General features: G+C 51.7%; 3 protein-coding genes across 3 annotated transcripts; 1 reads left to right on the top strand and 2 right to left on the bottom strand.

Annotated features, from left to right (window-relative positions):
• STEHIDRAFT_107516 (uncharacterized protein) lies at window positions 1–2440 on the top strand (the record flags this gene model as incomplete). The annotated part of the gene is given in 8 exon segments (XM_007299621.1): window positions 1–74; window positions 131–293; window positions 325–793; window positions 835–1198; window positions 1285–1444; window positions 1508–2213; window positions 2288–2377; window positions 2397–2440. 8 exon segments carry the CDS (start codon window positions 1–3, stop codon window positions 2438–2440), a joined length of 2070 nt encoding a protein of 689 aa, XP_007299683.1.
• A 480-nt stretch (window positions 2441–2920) lies between these two features.
• On the bottom strand, window positions 2921–5478 carry STEHIDRAFT_152476 (uncharacterized protein; the record flags this gene model as incomplete). Its single annotated transcript, XM_007299620.1, has 6 exons — window positions 2921–3240; window positions 3308–4296; window positions 4372–4760; window positions 4819–5242; window positions 5301–5324; window positions 5375–5478. 6 exons carry the CDS (start codon window positions 5476–5478, stop codon window positions 2921–2923), a joined length of 2250 nt encoding a protein of 749 aa, XP_007299682.1.
• Window positions 5479–6962: 1484 nt separating this feature from the next.
• On the bottom strand, window positions 6963–10401 carry STEHIDRAFT_144331 (uncharacterized protein). The gene is made up of 4 exons (XM_007299619.1): window positions 10130–10401; window positions 10029–10068; window positions 7895–9971; window positions 6963–7810 (listed from the first exon to the last, which is right to left on the bottom strand). Exons 3-4 carry the CDS (start codon window positions 9966–9968, stop codon window positions 7095–7097), a joined length of 2790 nt encoding a protein of 929 aa, XP_007299681.1. The 5' UTR covers window positions 9969–9971; window positions 10029–10068; window positions 10130–10401; the 3' UTR covers window positions 6963–7094.
• Between the last annotated feature and the right edge of the window lie 25 nt (window positions 10402–10426).

The raw sequence follows: 10426 nt of genomic DNA, 5'->3' as shown, positions 1-10426 counted from the left end.
ATGCCTCATCACCTTCAAGGTTGTCTCGCAAATTGTCTCGCCTGGGCCACACAAGTCTTATCCTGTCTCCTCTGGTAGGCCTTCGCATTCGTCACCAGCAATTCTGACGAAATTCACGATTTTGTCGCAGCCTGTATAGAAAAATATCTTGTGGCCTATACACTTTCAAGTCCGATATTCGGGACGACGAAAAGGAAAGCACATTGATAATAGGGTACGATGCTCCCTCCTTTTTGGGGCATGGACGTATGCTCACGATATATTTAAAGTTCTCGGAGCGGAATACTAGACTTGTGAGCCCGCCCTCTTTTGCCTTGTCCTAAGGCTACAACTATCGTACCTTGGTATAGACCGCCCTCGCGTCTATTTGCTCTTGTTTTCGGAGTCAACGACTACCAACACCATGGCATCAAGAACCTGCGCGGCGCCGTTCTTGATGCCAACAGAGTGGTCAGCTTTTTACGGACGCGCGTACCTGGGGACCGCATTATTAATCTTCGAGACAAAGAGGCTAATCGCCAGAATATTGTAGCGGAGCTTCACTCACTTGCCACGAACCCCGCCATCGAGTACGGTGATCCCATTCTCATCTTTTATGCTGGACATGGAGCGCAGGCTATTCCTCCTGAGGGGTGGCCAGCGGGTGGAGGATCGGATCCACGCATTGAGATGCTTTGCCCGTATGATTTCTCTCCAGAGCTCAATGCTCCTACGAACCGCCGGGGAATTCTTGACATCACCCTTGCTGTCATACTCAATGGAATCGCCGAGACTAAAGGGAACAATATCGTCAGTATTGTTTGTCTGCCCTTCGATATTTACGAAGCTAAACAGGGTCCCTTCGTAAGACGGTCGTTCTTGACAGCTGCTACGCCGGCTCGGGAACCAGATGCCATGACGACAACTCGCAGAGTATGATACGCAGCGTGGAACTCCCCAAAGACTACGCTGTCTGGCCGGCCATTCATGACGACGTATTGTGGCAAGGCGGTTCACGCGCTGAACGAATAGTTGAGGGATTTGATCGATCGGGTTCACGGTCTCACGTCCTGCTGGCAGCTTGTAAGGCAGGTCAGCAAAGTGCGGAGGATGCTAGTGGTGGTCTGTTCACAAGAGCTCTGCTCGAAGTTCTTCAAGACTGTGATGCAGCGAAAATCACATACGAAGAGCTCATTTCTAGTCTTCCGTATATCCCCGGGTAAGTGCATCGCTTTACGCGGTAAATTGAACGTTACACAACTAACGGCTGTCATGGACGCCAACACCACTCATCTATGCATACAGCCAGGACCCTCAATGCGCAGGGGCTCACCGGTCCAGATTGTTGTTCACTACCGAGGAGTCCAGTTTGGACCATTTCCACACTGTTGTAAAGACAGACAGCGGGTCCTACGAGCTGAACATCGGAGAGGCTTCTGGAGTGATGACCGACGCAGAGTTCACTGTGTGTACTGATCGAAGTCTCAGTTCACATTTTGCTGTTTTTGTTGTTACATCTCTCACTGAGTTCACCGCTGAGATGAAAGTCGCCCCCCACTCTACCGACGCTACCTTCCCGTCGTCTGGTGTAGCATATGCGATACAAACCCGAAGGGGGCTGGGGTTACACCTAAGGGTGTCGATACCTGAGAACCCGCTTCTCGCAAGTATCAGAAACCAACTCATTACCGAGGGCTCTCGCGAACGCAAGGTTGCTCTTGTCGAAGCATGCGCATGCCCACCCCCTGACATAACTTTGTTGCCAAAGGAAGATGGTGCAGTCTTCTTCGAGCTCAGAGACAAGACATGTCGTGCTGCTGGACTCACGCAGTGCTATCATGCGGTTCGGTGTGGAGTTCCAAAAGCCTCAGCTACCGACGAAACACCCGACGACGCCATCTTCACCCAAAAGGTTGTCGACATCATCTATATGATTGCTGATTTCTATTGGCAACTCGCTCTCGCTCCGGATAAAAACCGTCTTCTACGACACAAGGAAGGACATCGAGAGGAAATGATTCGTCTGGAATGCTTCGAGCTTGACGATACTTGGGATAGCAAGCGCCTCGTACGGTTCTCGCGGGAAAAGGACGCAAATAATAATCTCATCGCCGATGGAGTATTAAACGTGGCTGTCGCAGAGAACAAAACGCTTGGGTTCAAGGTCGTCAACGAGACTGAGATTCCTCTCTTCGCTGCTCTGTTCTATTTTGATATGAGCGATCTCAGCATCGGTAAGCGACAGTTTATAATATATGTAAGAAACATTCCTGACTTGCGGCATTCCACCTTACCTGGGACGCAACAGTGCCATACTACGAGCCCAACACAGCCAACGGCTATGATGCAGACTACTCCATCGCCCCACAAGGCGAACTCACCGTTGGTTATGGCGCAGGTGGTGGGCAGCCGCACAGGTTCTTTCTGCGAAGTGGCCAGACGGTCGACGTCGGATACCTGAAGCTTTTTCTAGCGACAAAGTGGGTGGATTTTTCGAGGATAAAGCAATCCTCCCCCTTTTTTTCCGTTGATCGTGCTGCCAAGCAGCGAATCTCAGAGAGACCCGCACTATGGGGTACAATCTGCGTTCCTGTAATCCAGCGAGAATGATTTGACAACGATGTCATAAGTACTATAATTCGATTGCGTGAGCACTGGTTTATTTCATGTTGCATTTTCTACGTTGAACTCGATACTGATAGAGTAGTCAGTGGTATCTGGCGAATTCGTAGCGGTCTTCATAATACATTCAGTTCTAGGCACGAATATGATGTGGTCCTCGTGAGATTATGCTATCTCAATTGTACCCTGAATGCATCTCCTTACCTCCTCTCCGTCCCACAGAACACATATTACACCATTCGTCTAGAATAGTAATACAATGACTGAGATTACAGAGCTTACAAGCGACGGGGGTAACAAGACTACTTCCTTAAGTATATCACATCGTCTGAACGAAACGTATGGTATGTGTCTGCCATGTACTTATTACCATATCCTTCGCAGGAATGGTCCTTCCGACGCGAGCATCCTTATTAAAAGGTGACGTTTGTGCAATGTCCGCAAAAGATCCAACGTATGTCGAAGAATAAAACAGCTTCAAGAATGCGACTTCCTGGGCCTGGCCTGCCCGCAGAGCGTATCGACGAGGACGGCCGTCTCCAGCGCCGTAGCCAATGGTGAGCTCTTTACCGGCTTTAATTGAGTGGTCTGGGTGATGGTTTATCGAATCCGAAGTCGAATTTGGATGGTAGTATGATACTGTAGTCCAATTCAAGCAGACGTAAGATACAATAGTGTGGACCAAAATAGCGTATGAGTGGCTCACGAATGCTGAGATTGCTCATGTCGAAGTAGAACAAGGCAACGTAGAGTGGAATATCGGTCCCGTTGACGATCTTGAACCCGAGTGCGTGCTTTTTCGCAACGGATACGTTCAATTTGCGGTTCTTGATAAGATTGGTTTTTGGTTCCTTCTCTCGCGAGAATCTCCTGAGACTGGGCCCGTCCGGCTCTTCATCAAGATCGAAGCACTCCAGTCGAACAGATGCTGACATGGATTGATCAAAGTGGGTTGGTTCGTGAGAGAGGTGGAAATAAAAGTTTGCCGCGCTCGAAATGACACCAAATACTCTGTCGGCGAAGCGGATGTTGGCAGAGTCTTCGTCGTCAAATACGTCGTCGAACGTGTCGTCATCACATTTGGAGGTTTCAGAGGTGTTGCGGCAGCGGACTCGGTATTGCAGCCGTGCAGAGGTTTTTCTGGGGTGGATGTCGGAGGTGCATCGCTGGATCTTGTAGTACAGGGTTTTCATATTCTCGCTCCAGATGGAGTTCTTGATCTCGAAGGCAACCGTATCGTCTCCATCCATCACCAACCTCATATCAGGAAGGACCCTGAGCCTCCCATTCGAATGCGCATCGTTGACTAGAGCGCTGACTCTGGTCAGGAGAGGCTTCCCTGGAGGAATAACTAGCTTCAAGCTCTCCGCCGAACCTTGTCCGTGAATTTGCCGAGCATAGGCCACTCCAGACGGAGGGAGGTGGAAATCCGAATAGCCGTCTGTGGGCTTCAAGTCAGCGGAGTCGTGGGTGGTTTTTATGACGGTGAGGATGGCAAGAAGTTGTGTTTCGATACTTTTGCTGCCGTAGACATGGAAGCGAGCAGTGGTATTGATTCCAGAAGCCTCGCCAGCATTCAGGTGAAATATCCCGTCGTGTTCTGACGTCGTGACCTCGAAAAGTATGGAAGAATTGAGGGTTCTGAGACTGAATATGATTCTGTTCTGGTGGGCGCCCATACACTGAGGGGTCTGTCTGTATAAGGCAAAAGGCAGTGTGGCCATGAGTTTAGAGTTATACATAGCCCATCAAATGAATGGGTTTGCCTACCCGCCGATATGGGACATTTCACGTATGAGATTTTTATACGTGAGTCTGTTCACGTTATCAGCTTCTACTGCTTTGAAGAGAGCTTCGAAGAGAGCTTTCGAAAACACTCCGCGTCCGTTCTCCTCCCGGCTGATCTCAGAGGCTCCGCTAGCTGTTAAAACGGTGCAAGACCCAAACCCTGAATACTTGGGATCGTAGTCTTTATGGTGGGTACGGAGAATGCTATTAGGCTCCGTTCCAGCAACGTCGAGCTCAACTCCGTCCTGCTGAGGGGGTAGGGAACCAGGGTGGATGACATAATCCTGGGCGACATGAACACCACGGATTGAGGAATACTCTTGTCCGTGCCGAGTTCCCCCACCGGAATAGCAGCAATCCAAAATAATGGTCTTATTCAAGTCAAATGAATGATCCCTCGTCGTTATACCACGCATGAAAGGCACTCACTATGTTATTGCCTTTAACACGAGCAATATCATTGATCAGGTCAGCTAAGGTCCAGTCCGAAATCCCTTGACTTTCCGTGTCGTTGTTCTGCTTGAAATGGAAATCATACGGGCAAAGCGACTCGATTTTTCTCCCCGTGTTCCGTTCCGGAGGAGGTAATGCTGTCATCCCATGTCCAGCGAAAAAGAAAAGAATAGGGTCATTCTTCTGGATGTCTTTGTTCTTCGCAAGAGATCTGAGTGCCTTCAAGATGGCCCTCCGAGTTGCTTTTGCATCCGGAAGGAAACAAATATGTTCGTGAGGAACCCCAAGTTTCGCAAGAAAGTCCCGAGCATCGTTTGCATCAGCGACGGCACCACGCAAGTGGGTGAGGCATTTGTACTGGTCGATTCCAATTATGAGAGCAAACAGATTCGACGGTAGACTGGTCCAGATGCAGCTGAGTGAGCCTGGCTACGACTGAAATAAATGTTGCTACCCACAAGGCACTATCGTTTCCGTCAAGCCTGTGACATTATATCAGCTTTATTCCGAGGGAAATAGCAACATTACTGACGCAGATTGTGCATTTTTTGACTTCTTTGAGATGGAGAACCATGACCATGCCATGTCGTACAACGAAGACGCAGTGCGATGGAGAAGAGTAAGAAAGCGGTACATGGCAAGTATAGGAATGGAAGAGAACGCTAATTTGACTTGAGCTGGAACCCTAGACAGCTTCTGCCTCGCCCTCAAGGCGTGACAGTGGTGGCATCCGACAATTAATAGGTCCCGGGTCTTGCTCAGTGCGACTAATCAACACCAGATGGAATGTCGAAACTTGTGTCTCAAAATACCATGGTCTCATCAGATCTTCTGGAAGAACCAGTGCATGGGCTGGGACAGGCGATGGGCGATGGGCCGGCCAATCACATCGCTATCTTGTCGCACTCACGAAGTCCTGTTAAATTACCTTGCTTGCAATCTCTCCCACCCCGGTAATTGTGGCTGAACGACTTTATACCATACAAAGCCAAATAGTTTGCGTAAGCTTTTCTCACATTTATGTGGCACCCTCACTTGCCCCTCACCCAGCACAATCGCGCACTTCATTACAGAGTTTTGCATAATAGCTGTCGTGCTCTCCCTTTTATCCTGCGAGGGTGTGGGGCTGCCTTTCGTAAACACTCCAACGGAGGCCGCTGGACGGCAGGCTCGGCGGTGGCCCTCGCCACTCGTTCAAACACCTCAGTCTCCTTATTCTTGGCCTCCGGTTTACATCGGGCTTGCATTGAGATCATCGGAGACGCACATACGAATATTCACGAAAATATTTGAATTGTTTTGTCGGTATTTGGGTCTTGGGGATGGTTCGTGGCCTGCCTGAAGCCGTCCTGTCGTAGAAGCCGCACACAAAGCGACGTGGTTGACGCTCGTGGGGCCCGGCCCCACACCCTTGCGCGAAAAACGAGAGTACGACAACTAATATGCAAAACTCTATTTCCACCAGCACGACGGAGCACTTTCTATCTACTCTGGTTATACAATTTTTGTACATGCCCTGCATGTTCTGGGATAGTATGTTCGATATCTGCACGTACATCATACTCAGGCCTGCAAGGCCATCGACGCCACACTGACAAAATTGCCACTGCAAATAAAGCTCACAGAATTCGGATTGATCAGGCCAGATATATCCTTGTCAGAAAAGGTCTTTCAAGCAAGATCAGTGCCACAGCATGTGGAGCTTCCTTAGTCTTGAGTAGGCGAAGTAATGTACTGGGTACTATATTTTCTGGCATGCATGTTTTGCTGTTACGAATGAAGGTACTTAGGAGTTATATAGGAAGACCGAACTTTGGTAGTCACCTCGAAATTGCTAGGGGAGCTCACAACCATCATGCATCATGCTAGCTCCTAATGGACATGTTCAGCAGTCGTGGGACAAGCAAACAACAGCATGGTCAAAGCATGTGCCGCTTTCAAAGTTCAGCACCCGCAATGCAGCGTGACGAGGAAATAAGTATAGCGATCGCAAGATATCGCTAGGGTGTTGAGAACACGACTAACTCCGAGTCACCCTACCGGGAGACTTGGAACACCGCCTCGACACGAGACTTGACCAACGCGCAAGGGGGCACGCACAAGCCTACTTTTGACTAGCAAAAACTTCATAGCATAGAGAACAACACATTTTGAGCGACACAGTGGACATTACCAGATTTATACCGACATGAACGTCGGGCGATAATACCTCATCACACTGGACCACTGAACCCCCCAGTCAATCGACAAGACTATCTGACACCACCCACTTTCGCCTTCCCCTCCTCCTTAACTAAATGCGCCAACACCCCCTGCTCAATTGTAACCTCCCAAAGCTCCACCTTCGCCCTCTCCAACTCCTTCTCGAGCTCCTTACGCCTCTCCTTCGCCCTCTTGATAATATCCGCCTTCTTCGACTTTGCACTCGCCGACTTTGCCGCCGTTGTCGAAGTGGTTGTGGTCGGCCCAATGGAAGAGGGGTTCCTCGCCCCGCTTGCGTTTGCAGGATGCGCGGGATGTGTGGTAAGCGATGCGGAGGAGGTAGAAGCTGGGATCTCGGGATGTTGCGCGTACAGAGGCGGGTACTGTGGTTGATGACGCGGATCGAGCACGGTAGCAAGAAGAGAAGTGGACGTAAGACCCGGCGGCGGAATATGCGACGGGTGTGGGTAGGCGTAGGCATACGCATGTTGGGAAGGGTGTGGATACGGATATGCGTACGCGTACGGGTATGGCGCGGGCGTGGTCGGCATTGACATTGTCGAGGGTGAGTATGGGGTCCCGGGGCCGGGGAGGAAGTATGGTGGGTGCTGTGGGTATGGTTGTGGCTGGGATGATCCTACAGGTGCGGATGCGGGTATCGGTGCTTGAGACTGACTGCTTGCTTGTGGTTGCTGCTGCTGAGACGACGACCCCCCACCCTCCCTACCCACACCCACCTCCCTATTCTCCATAATCGCCCTCTCACCTAAACCCATTCCAGATCCAAAACTCATCAACGCTCCGTCCACCCTCGGCCCCGTAGAATGAAAGCGACTCGACGTAGACGCACCTAATTGCGAGAACTGCCCGAACCCCTCCCCTCTCACGATCTGAATCTCCGACTCTACACCACTCATCAGCTCATCCCATCTAGGCGTCTCGGGGTCCATCGAATCAGGGAGTGAGATCGTTGATGCCATGGGTGACTGGCTCTGACTCTGACTCTGGCTTTGGGATTGTGTCGTCGGAGGCATCGCAGTTTGTGACTGGCCTTGCGGGTTTGACGTATTGGGATTGGGGTTGGGAGTGGAGAAGCCGAGGCCGTGATTGGAGCCAGGTTGAGAGATGGCGAGTAAGAAGGGATCGATCATGGACATTATGTCGTCAAAGTCGTTAGAAGGTGCAGGCGCGTTAGAGTTGGACTGGACGTGAGCTGGAGTCGTGGCCGGTGCTGGTACTGATGCTCGAGCTGAAGCTGAAGCTATGGTGGTCGGTGACGGCTGTTGGCCCACATCCATGGGCACGGGCACGGGCACGTCCGTCGGCGACTGCACATCCGGATTCGTACTCGTACTCGAATTCGGATCGAACGAGAACGTATCGTCCTGCAACATCGAGATAAAAGCTTCCAGATCGGGATCAAGAGACGCAGAAAAGTCCATATCGTCGAACGAAGTCGAGGTCGTGAGATCATTAGTGGCGGGAGCATCGTCGGTAGGGAAGGCAAGGGAGGGATCAGGAGCAGGAGCGGATGTCATATCCGCCATTAAAGATTGCATGAAATCATCGAAGGCTTTCTGGTCGAGGTTTTGTTCCGAGGTTGTAGGATTCGAAGGCACAGGCTCCGTCTGTGGTGCGACGGATTGTGGCGTAGGAGGTTCGGACGCAGGCGTGGATATGGACGTGATGGCCTGTGACGTATCGGCGGCGCTCGACACATTACTCGCGTTCATGACGTTCGTGGTCTCCTCCCTAGCTTGCGGCTGGGGCACCGGCACCTGCTTCGTCGTATGAGGCGGCTGCGTCCTCGCCAGCATCCTCGCCACCGGACTCATCCCCGCATGCATCGAAGGCACATTACTCGTCCTACTCCCCATCGCATACCACGCCTGCATCCTCTCTCTAAAAAACGTCCTCGTAGCCGCACTCCTCGTTGCCCCTCTCACCAGCCCGACCAACTGACTCAACAACTGCCTCAACCGATTCTTCTCCCACTTCGCTCTGTACTCCTCCGGGCCCTCGCCGTCCGCGAAAGGGTACGGGACGTCCCAGTCGGCCGCACCTGCCGGTACGCGGTTCAATTTTCTGCGTTTCAGCGCTGGGCCACTATTGTCGGGATGGAACGCTGAAGATGGAGGTGGGGGTGGATATGGGCGGGCGAAGAACGCTGAGGGAGGTGGGGGCGGGGGCGGTGGGAGCGTGTTGCCGTGCGAAAGCATCCTCAACAACGATTCGAGCACAGGAAATATATTCTGCTGCTTCACTAACGACGCGACGATCTCCTCACTCGGTGGTTCGGGGAGACTTTCCGGCTGAACGACGAAGCTTCGTTGGCCTATGGGCGGCGGATCATACTCTTCGACGACGATGGGGTGGTCTGGCGTCGCGCCTCGATCTTGGTCGCGCTCGCGCTCGCGATGTCGTTTCGAGAGGTGGGACGGTTTTACACCGGCGACGAGGCCAGCGAGACCGAGAAGGGCTTGGGAGTTGCGGAGGAAGTTGGGCGGTGGCGGTTCGTCTGGATTTGGAAGAGGGATTTCAGGTGGAGGTGGACGTGGTGTGGAGGACCGCGAGGCTCGGGCTTTTCCCTTGTCTTTCTTGGCCTTTTGAGCGTTGTTGTTTACAGGCCTCGACCTGTTCAATGGCGGTGGCGGTGGTATTGGACGGTGAGCAGGTGCCGTCCAGGTTGATGCGGTGGGCTGGCTGCTCAGAAGCAAAGCTGCCGGAGTGGATGCAAGTTCAGAATAAGACTGGGAACCAGGAAGTGCAATGGTCCCCACGTTGTTGTGCTTTTCCGAATCTGCGGCTATGCTGCTTCCTGTGGTCGGAAGAGCCAGCTGGGGTGAAGGCGACCTACCTCTGGCCGGTGAAGGCGGAGGGGAGCCGAAGAGAGAGTCTTCATCGTCCGGGGCGGGAGTTGTCATGTACTGGGTGTGGGAGAAGGACTGAGAGATGGGATGTGATAGGCGATCGGTAATTCTCACCTGGAAAATCCAGCTTGGAGACTTTTTAGAGCGCCAGGATCTACAAAAATGTGAATGGTCAGTTTGGATTGCGTACAAGGAAGTTTCACTGGCTGCCTCACACCCAATCAGAATGAGTATATGGGTTGAAATCATGTGGTAAAACGCGTCCAAAAGTTGACACGCTTTTCTAGCCATGAGGACAGTGCGGCACTTTCTTCTCAAACACGTCTACTTTCCTCGCAAAAAGATGTGAGTGGCGGCCATATCTCACAATATCCTGAACACTCGTATGACACAAGACGAAATTCCAATTCCGGACAAGAATTGAAAAAGCAGCCCCACGGACTCCACTCTCGTCTGGCAACACAAAGCGGTGTGCTCGCAAAAAAAAAGCTGTGAGACAGCCAGTGTAATCT

The sequence above is a fragment of the Stereum hirsutum genome (genome assembly GCF_000264905.1).
Source record: "Stereum hirsutum FP-91666 SS1 unplaced genomic scaffold STEHIscaffold_2, whole genome shotgun sequence".
Classification (NCBI taxonomy): domain Eukaryota; kingdom Fungi; phylum Basidiomycota; class Agaricomycetes; order Russulales; family Stereaceae; genus Stereum; species Stereum hirsutum.
The sequence above is the reverse complement of the archived record's forward strand: the minus strand, read 5'-3'. Positions and strand labels throughout refer to the sequence as shown.

Excerpts from the sequence above, each read along its gene's own strand:
- STEHIDRAFT_144331 (XM_007299619.1), bottom strand. The coding sequence starts at position 9,968 with ATGACAACTCCCGCCCCGGACGATGAAGACTCTCTCTTCGGCTCCCCT. Across the intron at positions 7,811-7,894 it reads CGGGCAGTTCTCGCAATTAG|GTGAGAGGGCGATTATGGAG; the intron begins GTGCGTCTACGT and ends GAATGGGTTTAG.